The 27,717-nt window shown below is 34.6% G+C and overlaps 2 protein-coding genes across 9 annotated transcripts in view; one reads left to right on the top strand and one right to left on the bottom strand.

The window, feature by feature from the left end:
* LOC138696729 (medium-chain acyl-CoA ligase ACSF2, mitochondrial-like) overlaps nt 1-5,575 on the top strand; it is a 53,908-nt gene extending 48,333 nt beyond the window's left edge. For all 5 annotated transcript variants that reach the window (XM_069822072.1, XM_069822071.1, XM_069822074.1 and 2 more), the window contains exon 13: nt 1,085-5,575. In XM_069822072.1, the coding sequence (XP_069678173.1) occupies nt 1,085-1,225 (141 nt within the window). In that variant the 3' untranslated portion in view covers nt 1,226-5,575. The remainder of the gene's footprint in view (nt 1-1,084) is intronic.
* LOC138696731 (uncharacterized) overlaps nt 1-27,717 on the bottom strand; it is a 46,285-nt gene that overhangs the window by 7,421 nt on the left and 11,147 nt on the right. The window contains exons 2-4 of one of the 4 annotated variants that reach the window (XM_069822077.1): nt 12,119-13,045; nt 8,276-8,412; nt 4,986-7,847 (exon numbers count right to left, since the gene is read on the bottom strand). In XM_069822077.1, coding sequence (XP_069678178.1) covers nt 12,240-13,016 — 777 coding nt within the window. In that variant the 5' untranslated portion in view covers nt 13,017-13,045 and the 3' untranslated portion in view covers nt 4,986-7,847; nt 8,276-8,412; nt 12,119-12,239. Of the gene's footprint in view, nt 1-4,985; nt 8,413-12,118; nt 13,046-23,701; nt 23,825-27,717 lie in introns of those variants that run through there. The other 3 variants (XM_069822078.1, XM_069822079.1, XM_069822076.1) reach the window with 3 other exon arrangements.

Genomic DNA, 27,717 nt, shown 5'->3' with positions numbered 1-27,717 from the left:
GAAGATTATCTTTTTTGTCTTATTAATTTCTTTCACTGCAGGGAGTTAATCTCTAATGTAGCAATATTATTTTATTTCTACGTACTCATTCTTGTATCCTAAAATTTGTATCAGACTTCGTGATAGAAAGGAAGCAACTTGGATGTGTCAACTAAATGAGTCAACAGGTTCCGAAATTTGACGGCGGGAAGGACCAAACTTTTTGATACTCCACCAGCAATCCTTCTTCCTTATGCCTTGCACAGTGAAAATTGTTTTGCAAGTATAATATGTATTAGTGGTCAAGATGTAAAGGTAAATTTTTTATAATATTATATATTAATATGGAATTATTTTTCCATTTATTCACAACTTGGATGAGGAACAAAATGAAAGAAGTTTAATATAAAATTTAGAAAAGACTTAATGCATTAAAAATTAACAATATCTGTTTATGCATAACAATAAGAGCAGCTATGAAGTAATTGCCAAGGAAAAATGTTTAGTTAAACATAGCAGTAAATAAGATGATTTATTTATTACTAAAAACAAGGGATTCATTGTTTTTAATTCAGTTTTCAAAGGTTAAACTTGTCACAAATACTGTAAAGTTAAATTAAAATGATTTATATGAACTTGAAATTTAGGAGATGAAAAGGGTCTTCTATCATTATATAAATTAAAACATATATATTTTTTTCATGAACTCAGCATCAATTTGTGACCACTAACAGGCTCTCTAGCTTAAAAATGATGACTAGGCCTACTAAAGAACTAATACAAAATCAACTACGGTACTTTTTTCTTGGTTTTCTTTCATTTTCTTACCAGTGCAGTTGTGAATAAATACTAGTCTGGTAGTGATAGTGGTGGTGATAGCAGTAACAGTAGCTGCAACATTATTGAGATCAGGAGGAAAGATTGATGATTCAGGCTTATTGCTATTAGTCTTTGTTGACTAGAAAATCAACTCAGACAAATATTAGAGTGTATGTGGATGATTGCCAACTATTCGGCAGTATGAGGCATAATTCTATTTTTGTTTAGTGGTGTAACTGTCATTACAGAATTCTTTTTTCAGTTTGTTGTATTTGTAACTTTTCAGATTGCTAAATTCAAGATTCCGCGTTATATTCGTGTCACTGATGAGTTCCCTCGAACTGGAACAGGGAAGCCACAGAAGTTCCAGCTGAGACAAAGAGCTTTACATGAACTTGGTCTTCAGGATATCAGCTTTCAAAAATAATAACAGAAAATGGTATTTACATGACCATTGAACCTGTAATCTCAACACAGACCTTCATTGTTATGTGCAGTCTACTACGGGTAAATTTATTACATTCACATTTTTTATAAATAAATTACGTATATTTTCTGAAATATTGAAAGAATATTGGGAGAAAGCAAAGACAGGTTAGGATAAGTTATGTAGTTAGGCTGTGTTTAGAGTGATTATCAGGTCCGGATTCTGATGACACAAAAATAAATAAAAATAGTCTTATAATGTTTCAGTTATAATAAAAGAAATAGAATTTTTATGATATAACATGCTGAAATTACATTTTGTCAGAATATGTTGTAAGATTTAAGAAACTTCTGAAATGCAATTTAGGAAGTTTTAAGTTTGTTGGAAAAAAAGGTAAGGTTTGAACACACCATTACATTTAAAGGATTATTATTATGATGTACCGGTAGTAATAACAATTTGTATTACAACATACAATCAACATTTCTTGAATGACATGAAAACATCTTGCTGTACAAGTTAAAATTATTTCAGAGGTATTTTTTCGATAATTAAATAAATAATGCAAAACAGTACCTGTAAAGAATCAGTTGGATTTTTATTACGTCCTAATCTTCAATTAAGTCCTATCAAATTTTTGTATTTCGTCCACAGGATTTGATACATAAAGTAGGAGTAGCATTTCGAGATTGTTGTTGTTGTCGTTTTCTAATGCCATGCGTTTGACAATAAAGTCATTTGACCTCTTGCACTCCAATATTTTTCAAAGATATTATCATGACCAGCCACTGAAGCACAGATTTTGAGGTGTTCCGAATCCATTTCTTGGTTTGAGTTGCACAATGGACAGTTGGGGGACTGATATATTCCAATTCTATGCTGGTGTTTGGCCAAACAATCATGGCCTGTTGCCAATCTAAATGCAGCTACAGACGATTTTCGTGGTAAATCGGGAATTAACTGTGGATTTTGATGCAGAGAGTTCCATTTTTTCCCTTGGGATTGTGTTATCAAATTTTGTTTGTTGAAGTCTACGTATGTAGATTTAATAAATCTCTTCACAGAGTAATACGTAGATTTAGTAACAGGTCTGTAAGTAGCAGTGCTGCCCTTCTTTGCTAAAGCATCCGCATTCTCGTTTCCCAGGATTCCACAATGGGATGGTATCCATTGGAATACAATTCTTTTATTGAGTGATATTAATTGAGAGAGCATTTTAGTTATTTCTGCTGTTTGAGATGAAGGTGTGTGTTTAGAGACTATTGATAGAATAGCTGCTTTGGTGTCTGACAATATAACTGCATTTTTAAATTTACTGATGTGGCATAGAAGATTCCTGAGACTTTCACTTATTGCAATGATTTCTCCATCAAAACTTGTTGTTCCATACCCAAGAGATCTATAAAGTGAGAAGAGACAGCACGTAACACCTGCACCGGCACCTTGTTCTCTGGAGATCAAGGATCCGTCAGTGTATAAATGAAGCCAGTTTTGTGGAGGGTCTCTAATATTAATTGTCTCTAAAGACAATCGTTTTAGTATTTCGAGGTTAACAATAAAGAAACATTATGTTCAAACTTAAGAATCCAGGAATTAGGCCACTAATGATAATTGTGTAGACCTATTATTATAATTACAAATTAATAATATTATATAGGTACAGTACCCAATTACTTGTTTAAGAAAATGTGGGTGAAATCGAATTTAATTGTATTATTAAATAGATAATCATCGGCTTAAAGTATAAACCTGCTAACTACCAGTACCAAAAAGGAAATTTTATAAGGGAAGAAAAAACTGAGTTTAAATTAACTCTGAAACTTTAGGACCAGATCCAAAGTACAGGTACAAATACCATCCGTACTTTGGATTTAGCCCACCCTCTTATTTGACCCATTATCTACGCACTCAAGTCCACACCCTTTTTCTACTCTTTCTCGAACAACCTTCCTCAGTCGGTGGTAATTCTGAAAATTTTTGCTAGTCAGTTTGTTTTCTTCGGTATGTTGAAGTCCCTGTGATTTGATTATGATTACAGGAAATGTTAAATGGAAAGCTCTTGTTCAAATGACATGTCATTCATTCTAAATTCATATATAAATCTTGCTCAGGACAGGAACTGACGGCAGCAATGAACGTCCAGGTTCCTCCTTAAAAACCATTTGTAAGTATAGCTCTCGCCAAGCTTAGACGACCTCACTCACACCACTCTGCTGACTCGTGCCTTATCCAAAACGTAATAAACCATAAGGTGCATGCCTGTTAGTTATGCAGCATTGTCACATATGACTCTGAATTAGCCCAGCCGCTGAGCTGAGGCAAGTACGATTTTTTTTTTTCAGAGAAGTTGTAGGCCTACTGCAGTTGTCTCTTACGAGAAGACCCTACATTCTTGCAATATCTCTTATGTATCACGAGCCTATTGTCGGACAGTACAAGAGACAAGAGATCTGACCTCTCTACTCAGGCTGAGGCCATCTATGTTTGGCAACGCTGTTATAAAGCAATTCAGTCATTGGATGCGACCAACTGCATAACATAACATCAGAGCATGTTGATGTGACGTCTTTGACTTCTTTTCTCTGAGCTGGGGTCGTCTAAGTTTGGCGAGTACAGTGAGTAAGTAATGCTATAGCATTTATATGTATCTAAAATGCCAATTAGGATTTTATAAGATTGTTAGAAAGAAAGGTGAAACTTGAGCATGCCATCCTAGTATGTCACTTCTTATAATGTAGTGCTAACACTTTTACTGCAGTACCGGTACCACTCATGTAACTTTTCTTGAATTAAATAAAAAATGCCTTGCTGTATGCGCAAAATTGTATAATTTCTTTTATATAATATACTAGCTGTACCCGTGCGCTCCGCTGCACTTATTATAAATAAATATAAAGTAATTACATAATTAAAATAGAACATTGGGTCCAAGGAACATTCGTGTTTGATAGAAGAATAAATCGTTTAATATGCTACTTAATTTAAATTCTATTTAAATAATTAAAATGCTATCATTTTGGTCCAGAGACCACTCATTTGGTGCAAAGATAATTCGTTTAACATTTTTCTAAATTAGTCTTGAATGCATCCATTAATAAATCACTCCAAATTAATAGAGTTGATTGTGTACGAAGATCATTTTTATGTTAACCTTATTGTACATCTTTTTTTTTTTTTGTTAAGTTTATTTTATTCACACCTTAACATCTGTGGTCATGTCGCGTGTTTAGAATGTGTGGGTATATCAGCAGGCCATTTTTACTCTTGTTGAGTTCCTGTTTCTATTGTTTTTTAACAACTGAAAAGAGTGAGTGGGATTTTTATTACCTGTGTGTCCTAATTTCCAAATTAAGTCATATCAAATTCTGATATTTCATCCAACTAAATTTGACAAGTAAAACAAGATTGAAATTACCACACTGGCAATAAAGGAATACATTATGTTTAAACCTGAAAGTTCGGTGATTAGCAACTTAGTGATGAATGTATATTATTACAGGTATAACTGCAAATTAGTGATATTATATACCAGGGTACCATACGTATACTTGTCAGCTAGTTAAGCGCCTTGCCATTGAACAGACAAAAAAAAAAAAGAAGTACCCGGTAGGGCTACTTGGTTATGAAAATGTGTGTGAAATGTAATAGGCATGTAATCGCTCTATTTATCTATTAAATAGATTATACTAAGAATAAAGAACCTGCATACAAAAGTTAATGGAATTTTAGGAAATGGGTGATGGGGAAGAAAATACACAGCTTTAATAAATAATGTAACTAAACTTATTCAAATAGCACAAGTACATTGGCATGTTTCTTAACAAAAATTATTTTCAAATAAATATCTGTAAAATTCCAATATCTGATATAATAATTTGACACTGTTCCTAGAGTAAGTATTGAAATGTTCTTTTGAGCAAGATTCCTCTATCACAGAATGCCCTTCACCACAGTTGAACACAAAATACAAAAACTGATTTGTTTACGTGACTATTATTAAACTAACAGTTTGTATAGAGTATGTATACATTACACTCACAACTCTTGAACACACATTTGATTTATTCCATAGATCAGAATATACAAGTGTGTTCTTGCATGTTCACAAACAAGCTATGAAATACAAAACACTAATGACTACAGACATAATAAGTGAACACATAGGTTACCGGTATATGGAACATTAATACGTTTTTTTCATCACTATCTAAATAATTCACTTTAATTTATCCACTTTTTAAGGTACGTGCATGGTATTGTCTAACCATTCATAGTTTAAAATAATTACTTTTTAAAATATTACAAATAGTATGAACATTATAAAAATCAAGGGAAATAAAGAGTGATGCATATATTCACTTTATTATCGTCATTTTAAAAGTAAAACAACGATACTTCACTGCATTATTGGATAGATGTAAATTGTAAGCAATGATTGTGGCACCTGATGTTATCAGTTACTTAAATGATTTCAAACCATATAATTTACGAATTAATATAACTGTTTTTTTTTTTTGCCTTTGAATTAGGCACAGTTGCATATAACCTTAAATTCTAGCCTCTTTACAGCGTGAACAAAATCTATTTTATAGCTACATGAAGGTGGTCGTAAGAGTTCCTAGGCAATTTTACAAATACTAGATTTTATCATTGCTTTTAAAGGCAAAAAACAAATCATTGCCAAACATTTTACAAATAAAACTGACAGCACTTAAAAGTTACAAGTATATGCTATGTTTTTACTTTCACACCACTCCAAAATTGGAGCTACTCTCTTATGTTGTGAAAATAGTAACCAAAAAAGTTGTGCATGAAAGGCTCACAACAGTTTATTAATATGGTGCTTGGTTTTATCGGTGGAACCAAAGAGTATAATACACATTTCCTATTGCTATTTATGTGTATTGTACAAAAATAGGTAACTTACCAACTAGGTGAGATGATAATAAATTAGGCATAAAACAAACATAAATTATTACCCTCTGAAGAAGGTTGGGTACAAGTTGAATTTCAACACTTCTTTGTCATGCAGTAGTAAAGCATTTAATTCAGACATATTAAATAGTCTGGGTTTCAACAACTACTATGATACATCTTAATTACACACTTTTAAGATTTTGTATCATTTTCAACTTTCATGTGTTAAAATGAAAAACTAAATTGTAAGTTACTTAGTTGATTAGTTTCGACTACATATCTTCTGATACGAAGTCGAAACTAATCCACTAAGAACTACTATGAAATATATAAAACATTCATGGTGTTATTCAGAAGTTGGGATACATTTGAAATTGCTGAAATTTGATTAAAGATAAGATTAACGTAACAATGGTATTTAAAACAAAAGAATGGGATATATTTATGTAAAAAATTATTCAAATAAAATATAAATTCACCATTTTGTCCTTCAATTCTTTGTTCTAGGATCTGAATAGCATTCACAAGAAAACCATAAATTTTCACTAATTATTATTATCTGGACTTTCGTGAACTCATTGAAGCATCATGTTCTATGTATTTTGGTTTGCTAGAATGTTCTTTTTTAACCATCACGGAATCTAGGTCTATTTCCTCTAATTTTCCAACATGCTTACAAGATGAAGATTGATTAAAAGACTAATATCACAGAAGATGTAAGGTCCTAAATCTTCTCAGGATTTTAAAAAATTCCTTATTGCATTTATAACAACAATGAGTAAGATCAATTTGCTTCTGCAGAGACGAAACCATTATTTCGAGGAATAAATTTAGGATATGACTTCATACAGATCCAAAACAACTGTAAAGAGACAACTGGAAACAATATTAAAGATATTTTCTTTTATTAATTTATCCTACAGAATAATATCTGTAATATTGACAATTAATATTTAAGGAGAAAAATTCGCTCCGACGCCGAAGATCGAACCCGTGCTAGCAGTGCATATTTCTGTACAGATTACTGTGCACTTAACTGCGGAATCCCGGCCAAACCAGTCACTCAACTGAGTGCGCTCCTAATATAATGGCAGTTGACATTGGACATATACGTCAACATATATGCCTAACTTGGAGTCAGGCCCAAAAGGGAAACATTCAAGGAGGAAGGTTCGGTCAGGTGCTGTGGATTGAATTCGGTGTAGCTCAGTGGTCAGAGCGCTTGGTACGTAGAACCAAGGACCCGGGTTCGATCCCCGGTGCCGGAGAGAATTTTTCTCCTCAAATATTAATTGGAAACAAGTTTTGTGATGTTAAACTGCTTTTATTTTATTAAACCTCTTTTTGATTGTTTTTAACACAACATACCTTCAGCTCTTTTAAAAATATCGCGACTTTTGAATAGCTCCATGTATTCAATTTTGATTTACGCATTTTTTTACCATACTGAAGTATAAATCAGTATTATTATTGTAAGACCAACATTTTACGAAATGGAACACATGTAAATTGATCTAGAATAATTAAGTACAGTATTAAGAGAAGATATTAAAAATCCTCATAACCCTTTGCAAACACAAAGAGTATAGAAGAACAGATCATCTCCATTCAAGGCTGCATCTCCTAATTCTCGAAATTTTTGATAGTAGTGAATGATATAATTCTGACGAACATATTAACTACGCTGTAGTTAATGAACTCAAAACTGTAAATAAAAGAAAGGAAAACTTATTATAATTTACAACTGCAAAATAACGCAACTTTCCCACACACATTGCATTTTGTGTGCTGTTATATTTAAATGCAAGATGCAGGGAGAAGTGTTGGAGCAAGGAATAATTAGAACTGTTTTGTAAAAATCAAGATAGGAGACAAACCCTACGGTGTTTTTAATGGTATGTAAAATTAATGTATATTGTAGTATACTGATATGCTACCAAGTTTAATTATAATATAAATAGACTAACTTGTCTTCAATAATAGAAATTCGCTCCACTTTGGCACAGACTTAAAAACTAAAATTATATAATAAGAAAATACATAGTCTTACTTGAAAGAACTTGAGAATCGTTACATTTTACCTTCAGAATTGCACACACAACCATCATGCTTAGAACAAGGACTTAAACTTACAATATTTTAGGAAACTATCTGTTGCACTTTGGTGTGAATGAAATGGTGACTCCCATAAAGTCATGTTATAACTATTCTCCGGTCTTGTCTTTATGGATGGTGCAATGACGCCAACATGCCAAAACAGTTCCCAGATCCTAGAATACAAAACAGAACTGCTGCAAAGTAATGTTATCAGTACCCAAAAAAAAAGCCAAATAAAGACTACTTATATCCATTTCAGTCACTGCCTGGAAGGTACACTGTAAGACATAATAGGCCTATTAGAATAAATGAAGTATCTCCTTACTCTCAAAAAATATATCTCCTTTGATTACAAAACTCCAGTCACACATACAAAGCATTCATTTTTAATATTCACAGTTCATTCTTAAATAACGCAAAGTCTCTTAAGTTTGTAAACAGATAACCTCTTCATTATAGCATCTAGAAACAAGCACACAATGGAGGATACAACCAATGCATGATGAAAACGTGTAAACGTATGCTATGTGCTGAAAGTCCATTACTGTTGGACAAATATGCTTTCTCAGAATGAACAGTCATCATAGAAATTTAAATTCTAGGAAGATTAATTCTTATTTGGTTGTACTTAGTGCAAATGTTTGCTGAAATATGGATGGCGAATTGTTGGGTTGGGCTGGCATATAAGCAGAATATTGTTATGAGCAACTTATAGGCTGACTGGTATTCCTGGGAAACGTGATTTCAAAACCAGTGGCGTGAAAAAATAATATTTTATGTCTCTGACGTCTCATTACAGAACCCATTGTTCTAGCAGCAGTTGCACAAGTCATGGTAGTGACAATAGGAAGAAATTCTCTGCATTCTCACATTGGGTGACAAAACGGTGGATTCAAAACTAACGCTCAAGCTTGTTTATAAGTTTCCAAATACAGTTATTCTGTGGAACATAAGAGTGAATTTATGGCAGTACCTTGAAGGTTCACCATGTTGACTAGTTTAAAATAATTAAAAAAAAAAACGTAAGTCTTACAAAGTAGAACTGCTGAATATTTATCGCATGAATTTATCTGTAAACATATTTCATACAGATTTTTAACAATTTGACTATAATTATAAAGCCAGTTCCCCCTCCTCACTTACACCAATCTGTATTGTACAGATGGATAAGTTAATCTATAATAGCGGTAGTCAAAAGTTAAATGACATTCAATTTAGTCACATTCAATTTGAGCTGATGTGGACTCAAAGGTATTGATAAAATAGTGAAATTTTGTTTCTTATATTTGTCCAAGAACAAAATGCTCTGTTATTTTCACTGATGCAAGTTTTATAGCGGTGTCAACAATTCTAAAATCTGCAAAAGATGAAGTAAAATTCTCGATGAAACTTCTTCTCACAATTTAGAATTCATGTTTGATTTTCAGATAAGTCAGTTATCAAATACAATAAATAATGTTTTAATTTTTCAAATTTTCAATCATGACTTATCAATTTAATACTGTATTAACATTTGCTAATACATGTTAAATATTAAAATAATGTATGAACGTTTTCACCTATTTAGAACATCAGATATAATTTACTTTTACGATATCTAAATTACATAGTGGAATCTTTGTTTACTCTTGTAGTAAACCTCAAATTGGTGTTATAATAATAAGTAATAATGACTCACTAGTTTTATGTATTGTACTTGAGTGGAAAATTTTTAAGTTATAAGTAAATCTACATTTGAATAACTAATGTTCTATAGTATTGAAATACATGAAACTCATGTTACACTGGTTTAAACATAAAGTTTGATAAATGTATTTTAATTTGAGATTGTAATAATTTAAAACATACATGTAACGTGAAACCACTGTAACATGAGTTTTGTGTATTTCAATACTAAATATAACATAATTAGTTATCAAACGTAGACTTATTTATAACTTCTATTTTTCCACTCAAGTACAATACATAAAACTCATGAGTCATTATTAGGGCCTACTTATTATTATAACACCAATTTGAGGTTTACTACAAGAGTAAACAAAGATTCCACTATGTAATTTAGATATCGTAAAAGCAAATTATATCTGATAATGCTGTAAATAGGCGAAAACATTCATACATTATTTTAATATTTAACATGTATTAGCAAATGTTAATACAGTATTAAATTGATAAGTCATAAGATTGAAACATTTATTGTATTCTTCTCACAAGACAAATTCGAGTGCAATGCATATAAAGTCAAACGTGGAAATTTATATCCGTTCAATCAAGTGGCGAAATGCTTCTCTGTCTAGACTAGAAACAGGGGGATGTTTATATTAACTGATTGTTCTTCTTGCATACTTCCAACTATCAAAATTTGTTTCTCTATGACAAGATTTATCTTCATTATGATTTACATTATTTCCTATGTATACAATGAATGCGTTTTTGAACTTTTAGGACAAAAATCCTACAGAAATACGAGTAAATGCAGTCTCTGAGTTTTAGAATTAATTTTAACACAGAATAAACAGTAATATAAAGTAGGTACACAAAAATCAGGTCCCTAATAGCATTCATTACGTATAAACTATTTTCCTTATCAAAATTTTTAAAACGATAAATGAAAAAATAGGGATAAGCCCTAAATTTCTTCCATAGCAAATGTAAAGTTCATATCATTTCAGTTCTATAAAGTGTTAAACGTTCTTACCATTGACATAACCACATTTTATTTCTATAACTTATAACTATGTTTTTAACTAATTCACTACGACCATCATGTGTAAGTAATCTACTTCACTACGTAGAAAACACAATAAATATGTATTATTGTAGGAAACAAATTATGGACAGGGTTAAAGCAAAATCTCCATACACCAATGTTGTCATGAAGAAATTGGGATGAATATCATACAGTACACCTAAAATGTTACTTAATTTGTGGTAAATTTAATAACATTTATAGGAGATGTTAGAAGTAGTATACTCCAAAATTAAATAATAATAATAATAATAATAATAATAATAATAATAATAATAATAATAATAATAATAATAATAATAATAATAATAATATGTTGCAATTTTCTATCTGGGAAAGTAAGTAGTTACCATGTTGTACAAAAGACAAACCAATAACTATTTTAAATTTAAGACAATAATCTTGACAAAGATGAAATTGCTCAACTTAAAGCAAACAACTGAGACTGATTATAGCTATATACAGAAACTTTTGATATACTACACAGTGTGAAGCATTTAAAAACAGATCCTTGATGCTTTGCTGCTAAGATGATGTGTAAATAACAACCTTTAATCCCGAAAAATGTCATACATGATACACATTACCGGTACATTAGCAAAGCAACTATAAAACTACATAATGGCGAATGGCATTATTACTGCAGAAGTCTAGTGGAATCTATTGGAGAGGAACTAACAGACACGGTATTAATGTATGGGGAATGCTGCAAAAATCAAAGAGATTAGCTGCCAAACATTATGCCCAGTGACATCCAGGGAAAAGACACTCTGTACAGATATTATCATATATTTACCGAGAGGCTACATGTGTAAAGTCCTTTCATTTATGTCAAAGGCGCCACACAACAATACTTTTAGTATAAGATTCACACATTAGCTGTAAACAGTCCAATAGTAGTTTAAGTATCATGTTTTATTCACAAGCATTTCCATGACACAAAGCAAATTTTTCTTCATGTTCTATTGACAAAGCATCTACTCATATAGGCAATCTAACATACCAATCTGTATTTAAACGCTTCATCCTGCATGTATATAAAGTACTCTTGATCAAACTTTTTCTAATTGTAGATCAGTTGTTGATGGATCTAAATAAAAATGTGTAAAGTGTTATCTGTATGATCTCACCTCTGAAAGTTCACTGGAAATAAAATAGTTCAGACTTAAGACATGTGACACTGTACATTCAGACGCATATGCATGCATTGTAATCCTCCAGTATATTGATGACAATTGGAATGCACGACAATCAAAGCTGCTGTTCGGAGTCTGTCTCTTGGTCATCACGTTCTGCAGCATCCACCTCGTCCTTGAACTTTGGCCTTTTGGTACTGACAGTTCTAGCAATGAATAAGGCACTCTTCATGGCTGTGCCAGCCACTGTAGGTGTCATAACCGCAGGCACTCGTGAGGACTCCAGGCCCATTCCGTGGAAACCTAGGGAACTCCAAGGTCGGAATGTTGCCACAGTGGTAGAGAACCAACGCTTTGATTCCCCTCGGCTCAAGATTACTTTTCCATCCTTAAGAACATAAATTCCATTTGTAGGATAAAGAATGAGGCTGCGAGGCAGTTTGTTATGCCTGAGGAAATTCTCCCAACTCTTGTACATGTGGCAATTTGAGTCGTAGAAGCGGTGGTTGCATATATCGTCGGCATAATCGTATTTTAATACACGGATCAAGGGGACTGTGAATCTTTCTTTGCTGCTCTTCGCACTCACGAACACGCAAGAAATTTTTACTTGTCCAAAATTTGCGTATCTTCTCGTCTTCTTCACGATCAGGTCACACAGTTTCGTTATTGTCCTCGCTTGCTTCTTTTTGTAACCACAGAATTTGTCCGATGAGTCTCTTTGTTCGGGAGGGCCGAACAGCGCCAATCCCACCCTCGCCTCGAGTAGCGCGCGTTCGGACTGGAGGAACACGTCCCATTTGCGGCTCCCCCAGGTCTCGCAGAACCTTTGCTGCGCCTCCCTGGCCCCCAGCTCCCAGGCCAGGTTCTCTTCTTCGTCCCAGTCGAACATGGCGCAGATCAGCTGGACAGTGCTTGTACCTGCAAGCAAAACACGCAGTGGAATTAGATGATAACGAATGATAACATTATCACTTGTTATCTTCCCCAAATTATGACTACTACTACTTCATATGTATCGGTCGTGAAAACAGGTCGTGCTCTTAGCCGAGTGATAACTACTAAGCCCATATTTGGTTCAAATCTGACCGAGAACAAAGTTATCTAAAGGCAAAACAGGAATAAAATCGGTACTTCCGTGTCGTAAATTTACAGCACGTAAAAGAATCCATAGATAATGTGACGCAGTGTGCAATTTATCAGAAAGGCTGGGAGATTTTTAATTATGTATGTATGTATGTATGTATGTATGTATGTATGTATGTATGTATGTATGTATGTATGTATGTATGTATGTATGTATCGTTGAGATCCGTTGCCCGTGTGTTTAGTTAGTCTTGGTAGTCCTATATCCTAATCACGGTTTACTTACATTATTCTATCATGTGTTTATTCCCATAAAATCTGACAACAATGTACCAATGCCATGGAAACCTGACACACAACCACGCCGTATTAGTTGTCACTAAGTTACAGATTGAAATTACAGTACTATACCTGTAGTTAAGCAACACTTTACACTTATTTTATTTATCTGATTCTCTCTTGTCATCAGGGTGCGAATTAACGGGGGGGGGGATAGGGGGATTTCCCCCTGTTGGAAAGTTATCCCTCTCACAAAATATAATAATTATATTTTGTGAGGGGGATAGAATTCGTTTTAATTCGGTACACTTTATAAAGTACAGTATAAAGTAGGCAAAGAAAATAATATTGATGTATTATCATCACCAGCAAGCTGACAACAATCAATAACTTAGGAATTACACATCTTATCTTAAGCCTGCTCATGGATATAATTATTATTATGATCAAGATGCAAGAGAAGCAACTCAGTGCGACCAAGCGTTGAGCCGTATAGAATGAGGATGATAATAATAATAATAATAATAATAATAATAATAATAATAATAATAATTTTATGTATGATATTCTCTATCTAGGATTATATCCTCCTTCATCAGAAATCTTAATTCGCATCCTGCTCGTCATATGCTAATTTTAATTAAACTATAGATACCGTCATTTCCCATAACTATGGTCCTGGAACACAACTATGGTCCACAATACAACTATTCAAAGAACACTGTAGAAGTGACATAGACTGTTCGTAGATAGCTGCAGTGTCCACACCTGTGGAGTAACGGTCAGCGCGTCTGGCCGCGAAACCAGGTGGCCCGGGTTCGATTCCCGGTCGGGGCAACTTACCTGGTTGAGGTTTTCTCCGGGGTTTTCCCTCAACCCAAGATGAGCAAACGGTGGGTAACTTTCGGTGCTGGACCCCGGACTCATTTCACCGGCGTTATCACCTTCATCTCATTCAGACGCTAAATAACCTAAGCTGTTGATAAAGCGTCGTAAAATAACCTACTGAAATAAAAATAGTCACTTGACTTTAAACTACAGCACGGCAAAAATATAGATAAACGAGGTACTACGTTGTGGAGTACAGAATTTGAATGGACCATAATTGCGTTCGAGGACCATAGTTATGGGAAATGACAGTACTGAATATGAATAAAATCCGCCACGTAGTTTCGTTTAACAGAGCATACAAGGCAGACAGATTAAATTATATTATGTTCCAGCAAATATAGATAAAATGATCAGAGACTCTTAAAACGTACATTTTCGTAAGTAGAAAATATATGCGCTTTTGTAGCTTTACAATATTTTCTCTGTTCTTCGTATGATGACAAAGGGAATACACTAGTTTATGTTCTCTTTCATATTATATGCTCACAATCTGGACGGCCTGACACGACAAGATGCACAGCTTACCAATCCCTGTCGTTGCGTCACTGAATCGCATGTGTGCAGGAAATGACCCGCGAGCTAATTAAGGTTTCGAATCTTTCTCCTGTCTTCGCATCCGACCACAGATCACGGCCGCTTCCTCTTCCTTCCTGACTTCTGCTTCTACTTCACAGAACTGCGGCCAGGCTGCCACATGTGTTCTCTCTTTTGGAATCCTTCCACGGATGTTCGTGCCGATTTGCTCGTTCGCTTTCCTTCACTCTAGCAGTCTGCATAATGTTAGTTAAGGGCCGGTCTTATCGACATAAAAATTTCATCACAGAAATAGTAGCTGCCGGCGTGGTCTGCGGGGTAGAGATGGGACCTCGTGTTCCGAGGTGTGGGCTCCAATCCCGCTTGGTTGATTACATAGTTCAGTTCCTTTTCCGAGGTTATCCCTAAAGGCTGGTTCACAATAAACCGGGAATGGAAACGACAACGAGAATGAGAACAGAAAACATTTTTAAAATAAATGTATTTAAATATCAGCATTCACTTAACGAGAAGCTTGCCGGAGCCCGGGAACGGGAATGGAGAGTTGGCCAAGTTTTAACTTTGCCGTTCTCATTTCCGATTACAGTCTACTAGATTTATTGTCATCAAAAAGTTATTTATTTTGTCGTCGTATATTCTGTAGCAAGGAGGCCATGACACAATTATTTGTTCATTCATTGCGTGTAACTAACGCAGAAATTCAGTAGAATCACTTTACAAATATGCTACGTACATGTATTAGTAGAGTCAAAAAGTATCGGAACTTCGTGTGGCAACGCCATGCTCTGTAGGCAACTTCTCTGCCTTGTCCGTGTGGTATGTGACCTACGTTCCAGGCGTATAGACTCAGTGCGAATCTTTGTTGCAGATGCCATACTTATAACCAGGGAACGGATTTATATGGACTAAAAATATATGAAATATGTAAATATATATGTAGTTATTTTTACCAAAATATGGAATTAAATATGGATTTTTACCAAAATATGGAATTAAATATGGACTTAAAATTATAAAAAAATGACTATGTACGTTAAATATTGGTACATTTTAATCAAACTAAACAAAAAATATAATGGACGTACCTTATCTTCCAATGTAGTTTCAACAAAACACAATTTTTATTGTCTGTTACCATAACAATAGGTTACAAACATTTCTTTCAAGTGCTGAAAAGTGAATCTTCTTCTATTGTCTCTGAGGATAGATTTATACTGACTAAAAGAGCGTTCGACGTCACAAGAAGTAACTGGTACATAATTCAATTTCACAATGTCTGCTGGGGATAAGTCCAAGTTAATCTTCACTGTTGATTCACCACTCATCACAGCAACAACCTTTTGTAGTTCTTCATATCCAGGGTTTTTTGAAAGTACAGTGTCCACCTTAGCTCTTACTGCATCTGCAACTTTACCTCTACCACGATTCAGTTGTTCCACAGTACTATTTATAATTTCAAAACTTTCAGATAGTGAAAGGTGCCTATTTTGGAGACTTTTGAGCGTTTTTATGATGCATGAAAATGTATGCTGAATGTGAGCTAAGTCATTCTTCACACTTATGTCACAGGTAACTGTTTTCGCAGTATCAATTGAGACTGCATCTTCAGAGTCCAATGCAAGGAGAACATTGTTAATAGAGTCTATATGTTCGGCATAATATTCAACTGCTTCTAGCCATGTACCCCATCTAGTTAAAATTGGCTTTGGTGGCAATGGAATTTCAGGGTACATTTCTTTCAACACGTTAACTCTACTGGGAGCTTTGAGAAATACTTTTTTCACTGATGAAATCAACAAATCTACTTTAGGGAAATTGTCTCTGACCACTTCTGCCACACGATGAAATGCATGCGCCACACAAGTAAAATGAGTCAATTTAGGATATACAACAGATAATGCTTGTCCAGCTTTGACCATATAAGGGGCAGCATCGCTAATAAAGAATAACACATTATCGTACATAATACCCTTTGGCCACAGGATACCCATAGCTTCGTTGAACAGTTTAACTATAGTTTTGTTATTGCACTTTTCTAGAACATCACAATGTAAAAGAATTCGTTCAGAATATTGTTCACTTAACAAACCGATAACTACATTACCAACAAGTCTACCTTCTTTGTCGGGAGTCTCATCAATGGAAACCCAAATTGAACTATCTTTAATTTCATCTCTTATCTTCTGTATTGTCTCATCGTAGATGGATGGAGCATACGTCTTCCTAAGTGTTGACTCATCCGGGATTGTATGTTGAGTATATTTTTCAAGGAATTCCCTGAAGACCTTATTCTTTAGTTTGTAGAGAGGAATATCAGCAGAGATGAGAGAACGGCACAGGTCGATGTTAAACTCAGATCTTACATTCGATGTTGTTGGTTGTGTTAAAAACAATTGTCTCTGCTTGGAATTTAGTTGTTTGTTGGCCTGATGTTTACTAGTTGTAATGTGTTGTTGCACCAGGAACTTTTGTGTAGATGATACTGCACACTGACACAAATTACAAAATAATATTTTATTGTCAGTTGATAAACCATCTTCTTTAAATTCTGAAATGTAACTTGTTAGTTTTGATTTTAAATTGACTGAATGACGTACTTTTGGCATATTTACCGTCTTTATAGTATGATTTACAAAACTGAACCTATGTGTACTCTGACTGGCATTTAACTGTTGAGCTGCACAACTGAAGTCTGTTAAAAATTTTAAATTAAATTAATACAGTTTTGTAACTTACTTTCCCATTGTTGATAGGACTGCTAATTTTCAAATAACTCTGATGTTAAAGGGATTACTGAACATGTGTTTAAATCTCTATTGTTGAAATGTATTTTTAAAAGTTAATGGAATTTTGTTTTGTTTTATTGTTAAACCTAATATAATATGGACTGTTTTATATGAAATATGGAAAATATATGGAAATTAACGAAAATATGTACTAAACTCTAAAATATGGAAAAATATGGAAAATAAAAGTAGGATTTTTCAACCCTACACATTGTGAAACATAAAGATAATGCAAAATATAAATTATATTAGCTTTATAAGTAAATATGTATTTACATATAAATCCTTTCCCTGCTTATAACCATTTACACAACAACGCCTTCAAAGTACGCCTCCTGGGCAGTGATATACTTCTGCCAGCGTCCATACCAGTTCTCGAAACATTCCTGCAGCCCCTTTTTGGTCACTTCCCGCACGACCAAAATGATCAGTGCTCTGACGCAAACCGCCGTCTCTTGAGTAGGGATTTGACCTTTGGAAATAAGCAGAAATCTGCTGGAGCAAGATCTGGAGAATATGGTGGCTAGGAATTCGCTCACCAAGAGCGACCAATGTGCTGGGGCATTGTCGTGATGGACAACCCAATGCTGTCCTTGCCACAAGTTGGATCTTCTTCGTCGAACTGCATCACGAAAACGACAAAGAATTGCAACATACGCCTCCTTACTGACAGTTCGACCCTCAGGAATAAACTGGAAATGTACGAGACCCTGGATATCGAAGAACACTTCAAACATTACTTTCCCCTTTGATCGGTCGGCACGGAATCTCTTTTGCCGTGGTGATCCGGGAGATTTCCATGTTGAAGACTGCCGCTTTGGTTGCGGGTCGTAAAGGAAACACCATGTCTCGTCACCTGTGATCACTCTGTGCAAGAGAGTTTGATCCTGATCCACCCTGTCAATCAGGTCTCCACTAACCAGTTGCCGCTGTTCCCGCTGCTCATCTGCTAGGTTTCTTGGAACAACGTGCTCACACACACACGTTGCATATTCAAATCATTGTGGAAAATGGACTGCACAGAACCATGCGAAATTGCTAACAAAGTAGCCGAATCGTCTATTGACTGTCTGCGGTCTCGTCTGAGTTTTTGTGCAACTTGAGCTATCATTTCTTCTGTTCTTGCCGATCTGGTTCTTCCTGAACGTGGATGATCCGTTGAAAGACGGTCACTTGTGAAGTGTTTGTGCCACTTATACACTCGGTTCCGAGACATTGCTTCTTCATATGCTTGGCGCATGAGTGCCAAAGTCTCAGTAAATGTTTTACCGAGTTTAACACAAAATTTAATGTTACCTCTCTGCTTTTCCAAGCTCATTTTACCACATATACCTATACGTCTTCACTAAACGAAGCTGAGACCTGGACTGTATTTCGATTGGTTTCAGTTCACACTTGTGGAGTAACGGTTAACGTGTCTGGCCGCGAAACCAGGTGGCCCAGGTTCGATTCCCGGTCAGGACAAGTTATCTGGTTGAGGCTTTTTTCTGGGGTTTTCCCTCAACCCAGTATGAGCAAATGCTGGGTAACTTTCGGTGCTGGACCTCGGACTCAGTTCACCGGCATTATCACCTTCATCTCATTCAGACGTTAATAACCTAAAATGTTGATAAAGCGTCGTAAAATAACCTACTAAAACATCGATTGATTTCCGGCTACGTTAGTCTTCCCTATTCTCATGCCGCACTGAGTTTATACGCCTGGAGAGTAGGTCACATACCACACGGACAAGGCAGAGAAGTTGCCTATAGAGCACGGCGTTGCCACCCGAAGTTCCGGTACTTTCTGACTCTACTAGTATAATATATGACTAGATTACCACGTAAAACGAATTCTTAAATATTCCGTGTCTTAAATTTCGAAGTTGGTTGGTTGATTGGTTCGAAGTTGTGTTTGTGTTGGTTGGCTTGTACTCTTGAGAGAATGTCATTGGTCAAGTATACACAAATAACATCAGAATGCGTAATATCGACGTATCGAATTTTCATATCGTTATTGACATACATATCGATAAGCATAGCCGTTTCCGTGTGAATAAAAATCTTCACGTTCACGTTCTTCGCTTGCCGTTTTCGTTCTGGTTCTCGTTCCCGGTTTATTGTGGACCAGCCTTAACTATTAAGCGAATGTGAGGTAATCCCATGGCGATTTCCTGGAGTCATCTCGCTTTTACCAATTCCAACGAAGCTAGATAATGGCACAGGCTCGATAAATAATCGATTAAATAAAATAACGAACACGTGTCGTTATCCGAACAGCTTTTCATGTCTGAGATAAGGGTTCAAGCTCCGGCAATTCGAAGTGAAATGTTCAGTGGACATACTTAGGGAGCTTCTTTATGGGTACTCCAATTTCGTCTGCCAGCATCTCATCATTTTGCCATTAAACATCATTTCTCTGATGCAACGTAGACCCACCTCCCATGGTTCACCAGGAGTAACATCTGTGACAGCAAAGTGATCTAGTTTCTGCATGTTATTTGATACAATGGTCAATGATTTGATTCATTGGAGGTCGTAACTATACAGTATTTACGTAAGAATGATCAATTAATCATATGGAATGAATGCTACCAGCAATAGTAAGTTTCCACCCTTGGAAAAAAAAAAAAAAAAGAAGCAGTGTCATGAAGATGAAGCACCTCGTTACTCGCTTTATGCGTCTCACAGCAATATTTCATGTTACCTGTTATTCATGTTTATAATATATTTTCTTGAACTATTTTTTTAACATATGCATAAATAAAACCATTTATTTTGCACTAGAATATGAAGGTAAATTTTCATTTTCTGTATTGCATACAAGAGGAATTCCTTTGTAAGTCCAAGACATAGGATGTCTAATTTCATTTTAAAAATGCCTACGATTTAAGTAGTCATAATCAGTTTTGCACAATTCACGTATAATGTATTATAATCATTTTTAATAAGCTGTTACTTTACTATTTATCACAATCAATAATAAAAATCAATATAAATGTTAAAAAGTATTACTAATTCACATTTAAATTGAAATCATATTACCCACTTGGCAAGCAACTAATAAAAGTACCTCTAAAAGCAAGAATGTTTTGTAATATATATTCGCCTCCTAGTACACAATTGACTATACGTGTGAATATATTATTATATGACAGACTGTTTCTCATAGTCATACAAGGCCCGTTAAATTACTAACATGGTACAAGCGAAAATGAATTCTAAAAAGAGTTTAGAATTTGATGTACACAAAACTTATTTTGATCGTTATTTTTTAACGCCATGTAAATTTTACAAAGTGATCACGAATTTATAGGTAAAGATTAAAATTTGTATCTAAAGTTCGCAATAGGAGGTATAATTGTATGGATTTACCAGTAACGATTATTTTACAGTAAAGTAAATTATATTTTTTGTTTAACTTTTGTAACATTTTGTACGTTACTTCTCGTACTCCATTGGAATATATACCTTCAGAATTTAAAATTTCTGTCTGAAGATTTTTTTTATAGGAGGCGTAATTATATGAATAATAATTAATTTATCCCACTGCAGCGTTTCTGAAGATATACTATTTCTGCCATTTCATTTATCATATTATGGTCTTGTATAAGAAAAACATCGTGGAAAAATAGTTTGAGCAGATTTTAAGTAGGCCTAATGCTCTATTTTGTTTTATTTTCTAAGTAAAAACCCACTAATGATTTACCGAAGTTATTATATTTCATATGAATCATTATCTTTTTACCGAACTTTAGGTTTTACGATGGCTATTTTCATATTAGGCCCAAATTTTTATGGGTTCATTACTCGTACACTCATCCAACACTGTTATCTTACGCAATTAACACAGCAACATCGGCGTAAAGCATACTACAATTTTTTTATTTTCCATATTTTGATATTTTCATTTACTTTATATAATTTTAGTTTACCTGTCTAAATTAGAACACATTTATATAAACGGATATTTAGACTAATAATAGCGTAATAAAAGTTAACAAAATTACAATTCGTTAGATATTTCGTTAGGTGAATTTTGAAATCTCAGGAATGACCATCACTAAAAGAAAACAAGTAGGTCTTCTTTAGGAAGACTCAAGGCGAGTATCCGGCGCCTAAACGGGATTTTTTCGGCTAAGGAATGGTAACCCTAACAGAAGGTTCCCTGGCCCTCCAGGTTGAGGGTTGGGCTTTGGGTTGACAACCCAATCGCGGAAAAATTTAAACGTTGAGAAACCCAAAGAAGCAAGCCGGACTGATCATCGGAGACGACTAGGCAAACGGAATATTAGAAGATGGAGAACACGAGCATTAGACAGGAGTGATTGGTCGGATGTTCTGAGGGAGACTAAGGCTAAACTACAAGGACCGTAATGCCAATGATGATGATGATAGATATTTCGTATAATGATTTTCCTCTTATTTTCCACGTGAATGTGTGCTCCATAACACATACCCATAGTTAGTCTTCACTGTATTCCCCGAAATGCGACATTCTAATACTATTTATGCTTATCTGTCGCTTGGAAAAACAATGAAGCTTTATCTCAGTTTATACGTCGATATGTATATGGAAAGTCTCGTATGACTACAGAAACATTTCTCACGAACTCTCTACTCAGCCTACCCTGAAAGTGCTATTATTTTATTACATTTCTTCTACGTATACTTATTATTATTATTATTATTATTATTATTATTATTATTATTATTATTATTATTAGCAATAATTCTTCATAATAATTTCGTATGTAATCTTATCTTCCGCAAGAAACAGGCCACCTGTTCGAGCAATATCACAATTGCTTGATTGTACTTCCCTCTCTCGAGAGGAAAAAGTATTAGAGGCAACTTCTAGAAAGCGGAAGCGCCTAACAAAAAGGGGGGGGGGGCTCGAAAGATGATCATGACATCAAAAACTAATACATCATCATCATTATCATTATTATTAATATTATTATTATTATTATTATTATTATTATTATTATTATTATTATTATTATTATTATTATTATTAAAAGTAGAAGAACCACAACTGCGATGGTAAATGAACACATACCGCAGAAAGAAGATACTTCAGTAAACAAAAAAGTCTTCCATTGGATACCTTTTGGAGAAAGGAAACGAGAAAGGAAAGGACCTACTTGGATAAATGGAATAAAGGTCAGCATGCAGAAAAGAAACATGAAAGATGAAGAATGTCTTAATTACAACATTTGGATGAATAAGAGTATCTGTTTTGGTTCAGGAAACCTGTGAAGAACCCAGAAATATTCATATGAAACATTATTTATTATTACTATTATTATTATTATTATTATTATTATGATTATTATTATTATCTTCTTCTTCTTGTTCTGCCTGACAAGTGTTAGGGCACAAGGCCTGTTACGGCCTCATATAAAATTTTCACGCCATCACAACCCACAGATCTTTGGCCATGTGGTACATAATTATAAATTGCCTTTGGAAGTCTACTATTACTCATTCTTTCCAAATGATGTTTCCAATTAAACTGATATTGAACAATGTAATCTAAAACTGGTTGAGTTTTTAGTTCCTTTAAAATTTCACAATTTCTTTTCAGATCCCATTTAGTATAGCCCGCTGTTCTTCGCATGAATCACATTTCACAAGCCGTTATTCTGCTTTTATCTGCTTTCCTCAGTGTCCATGCTTCGCTGCCATAGCTGAGCATCGGTCGTGCCAATGTGTTGTAGAGACGTATGCGGCTGTGTTTCTGAACCAAGGATGGTTTCATCACACTATTTATAATGCCCATAGCTCTTGTGTATTTATTAATTTTCTGTGATATGTCCAATTCTTCAAAAATGGAAAGATTGTAACCTAAATATGGGAAACTATTACATTATTATTATTATTATTATTATTATTATTATTATTATTATTATTATTATTATTATTATTATTATTATTATTATTAGGCGTCTTAAGTCCGAGTGAATCCAGTTGGAATGTGTAGTAGATAATGAGTAATGACTACTTGCATTGGAGCTCACCATTTCACCAATTCTCCATTATACGCTACGGCCGGAGCGTGATGCTGCCGACCCGCACCTGGTCCTCTCCTTGCACTGCCATGGTCAAGCAAGCAGGAAGCACCTGCAGACCTTGACGGCCTCTCGCGATATGGACTTTCCATGTTAATATTCCTTATCTGCTGACTCGTTTATCAGTCACATGCTTAATATTGTGTCACAGTTTCGGTTTTCAGTTTTCTCTCTTTCTTTCTTTCTTTACGATTGTATGCTTTTAAAGAAATGAGAGAAAAACAATAACATGAATCATTTACTGCAAATATGACCGAAGGTCTAACACGCTACAGTAAATATATACTAAAACACATTAGAGGGAAAAGAAACTACACGGTTTGTTTATTGCTGACATGCTCAGTATTCCGTGCGGAATTTTATGAGGAATTACGTATGTTTGTTACGTAAAAAATGTGTAATATGTCAACATTTAAACGTGGTAGCATGAGACAAAATAATGGGGTCGAGATTCACAGTGTGCGCACTATCGATCTAGGTATGTTTCACGTGAGTCACGTCGTCTCCTGGTTCCCATGTAATCCGCTATTTATTGTCGGGATTTTCACATTACGCATTGCCTATGCTGGCTTCAGACTAACGAAGTTTCTGTAACTCTGGACAGAACACATTTCTGTAACATAAGATTACCAAACTTTTAACTAGTTTCTTTCTTGCTTTACAAATTGTTTTCGGTGATCTTTAGTCACCGTAGGGGGAAAGGAACTGGCCCCAATACCCCAATATCTCCTGGCCTAGTTGCCTCATAAGTGGTGCCACGCTAGTATCACTTATGAGGTTCAGACCTATCTTCGGACAGTTGACTAAACAACAAACAACACTGATTACATCTGCAGTGCTCGGGAAAAGTGACACAAGTCAGTTTCCACAAACCTTTTTTGATAATTTATTGACAACTTACGGAACATCTGTTCGCTTGGAAAAAAATACACAGGTATTCCTCCCATTACAATAATTCATACAGAAAAAAATCAAATCGACATAAACCAGTGTAAGTTGTCAATAAATTATAAAAAAAAAGGTTTGTGAAAATTGACATGTCACTTTTCCCAAGCACTGCAGAAATTTCCAACTTCTTTACTTCTGATTAGGCTTTGGACAATGAAGAACAAGACTTCGAAACTAGTCAGCTAAGGTAAATCCTAAATATTAACATAGTAAAGAAGTTGGAAATTTAATCAGTGATATATAAGTGTTAAAAGTATATAGAAAAATGAAAAAAAAAAAAAAAACATAGTTATCGTAGTGTGACCACAATTTTCTATCATAGAATATAGAATAAAGGCAGGCGCACACGCACAAAAATGGTAAATATATGGAAATATGAAGAAATTTTGGTACCTGGTCACAAAAGATGGTCATAAGCACTGTTTGTATGGAAGTGAAAATTGGGTCTTGAAAGAATATAATAAAAAATACTGTAGAGATTTTTTTTATATAAATAGCAAAATTTCGACTATCAGAAAAGATCAGGACTATATGTATAACTAAAATAAAAGTTAACAGACTACAGACAAAATTGTCATTAACAGAATAGACAAACACGAGGAGCATGGTATCAAAGTTAGGCAATTACATTTTTTTGCGATTTCGAGATATTGATTGTTTTTCATAGAATATTGTGTGCTGAATGCGATTCTGGAACTGTTGGGTTAAAAAACGGACAGAACAGAGCGAAAATAGCACTTCATTCTGCACTTTAGAATCAAAATGTAGACAACTCCACTGTGACTTGGTTTCAAATTGGGACAATTCCTTCAGTAGCCAATGAGGAGCCCACATTCATACCATCTTTTCCCATCACTCATCGCGAATTCAACATGGCTAATTGTTTATATAATCGGTTTGTGAATGAAAAAGTACTGTTTTACGTAAGTTTGCTTTGAAACCGAGTTAGAAGTGACTTAGATTCAAAAGTAGACAATTTCACTATTCATACCACCTTTTCCCATCACGCATCGCGAATTCAACATGGCTAATTGTTTATATAATCGGTTTGTGAATGAAAAAGTACTGTTTTACGTAAGTTTGCTTTGAAACCGAGTTAGAAGTGACTTAGATTCAAAAGTAGACAATTTCACTATTCATACCACCTTTTCCCATCACGCATCGCGAATTCAACATTGCTAATTGTTTATATAACCGGTTTGTGGATTAATAAGTACTGTTTTACGTAAGTTTGCTTTGAAACCGAGTTAGAAGTGACTTAGATTCAAAAGTAGAAAATTTCACTTTAAATATAGCTTCGTTTGGTTTCAAAAACAGACAACTCCACTTTAAATATGGCTTCATTTGGTTTCAAAAACAGACAGCTCCATGATTTAGTTTCAGAGATGGACAACTCCACTTTTTAAACGTAAATGTTGACCTGAATATTAATTTTAACCACATTTTGAGACTGAAAAAATATTTCTATGACCCAAAAGAACGTTTAAAAAATGTTACATATAACGGTAACATTGGTTTCCAAGGTTCTAGTTTTTCGCCTCTTCTGTAAAAAAAAGCAAAAGTGGAGTTGCCCAACTTTGATACCAAGCTCCTCACATACCTACAAAATGTAATTTAAATATAAGCCGAAAGGGATAATTTCTATATGGTCGAACAAGAAAAAGGTGAAACGATCAATTGTATCAGTAAGAGCTTTAATTAAGCTCTAATAATTGAAGAAAAAGGAGAAGGGGAAAAGAATAGTGCTCAAACTATCAGTTCAATTGATTGGTTGATTCTTGGCAAATGTGACAATTTATAGAAAGTCCTTTTCAAGTAATGTATACAGAGCCTGTTTGTTTTATTAAATGAACTGTAGTTACTTTTCTAGTTGATATTTGTTCTTAAACCACTGTGTATTTTTCTTAATTTTTTCAGTCACGTCAAATGTTTTTTTTTCATACAAACTCTTACGTTTTTACTACATACTACATTTCGCCTCTGTCTTCCGTGAACAAGACCTAAGCGAGACACAGAAGAGATAAGGGAAGGAAGAATAGAAACAAATAACTTATCTGATTTAAAAACGCACGTGTCGAGTTTTCAAGGCTCTTTTGCAGTGAAAAACAAGAGAGTAACTAATTTAGGAAGTAAATATATCAGAAGAACAAGGCGAGGCTGAGAGAAGTAATAGTGAATACATCACAACATTAAGAAAAACCGAAAATAATGCTCCAAAGCTCCTCACCCTATGCGGCCTGGCTCTAACAGGGCTGAGGCAGCATTGGTACACGAATACCACCCAGTTCATCTGCCATCAACATCGGAAACCGTACTACCCCCAAGACTTCACCCCAAGCTATTTTTACTACCCCCAAGACTTCACCCCAAGCTATTTTTTTAAACTATTCTGTTACATAATATGATAGAATGAGGGGAAGGTGGACAGTATTGGTGGAATGATAAATGGAAATGGGAGTACCCAGATAAAAGCCCTTTTCAACGTCTTCAATTCATGGTTATGTGGTTATCAAGCTTCATGCTTTTTTCATCTGTTTGTTTACTGTCTTGTTTAAATGACGTGCTTTAATAATACTTAGTTGCAAATGGCTTTTAAGGAATCCGCAGGTTCATTGCCGCCCTCACATAAGCCCGCTATCGGTCCCTATCCTGTGCAAGATTAATCCACTCTCTATCATCATATCCCACCTTCCTCAAATCCATTTTAATATTATCCTCCCATCTACGTCTCGGCCTCCCCAAAGGTCTTTTTCCCTCCGGTCTCCCAACTAACATTCTATTTCCATTCCTGGATTCGCTCATACGTGCTACATGCCCTGCCCATTTCAAACGTCTGGATTTAATGTTCCTAATTATGTCAGGTGAAGAATACAATGAGTGTAGTTCTGCGTTGTGTAACTTTCTCCATTCTCCTGTAACTTCATCCCTCTTAGTCCCAAATATTTTCCTAAGAATCTTATTCTCAAACACCTTTATTCTCTGTTCTCTCTCAAAGTGAGAGTCCAAGTTTCACAACC

This window comes from Periplaneta americana, chromosome 3, assembly GCF_040183065.1.
Source record: "Periplaneta americana isolate PAMFEO1 chromosome 3, P.americana_PAMFEO1_priV1, whole genome shotgun sequence".
Lineage (NCBI taxonomy): Eukaryota > Metazoa > Arthropoda > Insecta > Blattodea > Blattidae > Periplaneta > Periplaneta americana.
The sequence above is the reverse complement of the archived record's forward strand: the minus strand, read 5'-3'. Positions and strand labels throughout refer to the sequence as shown.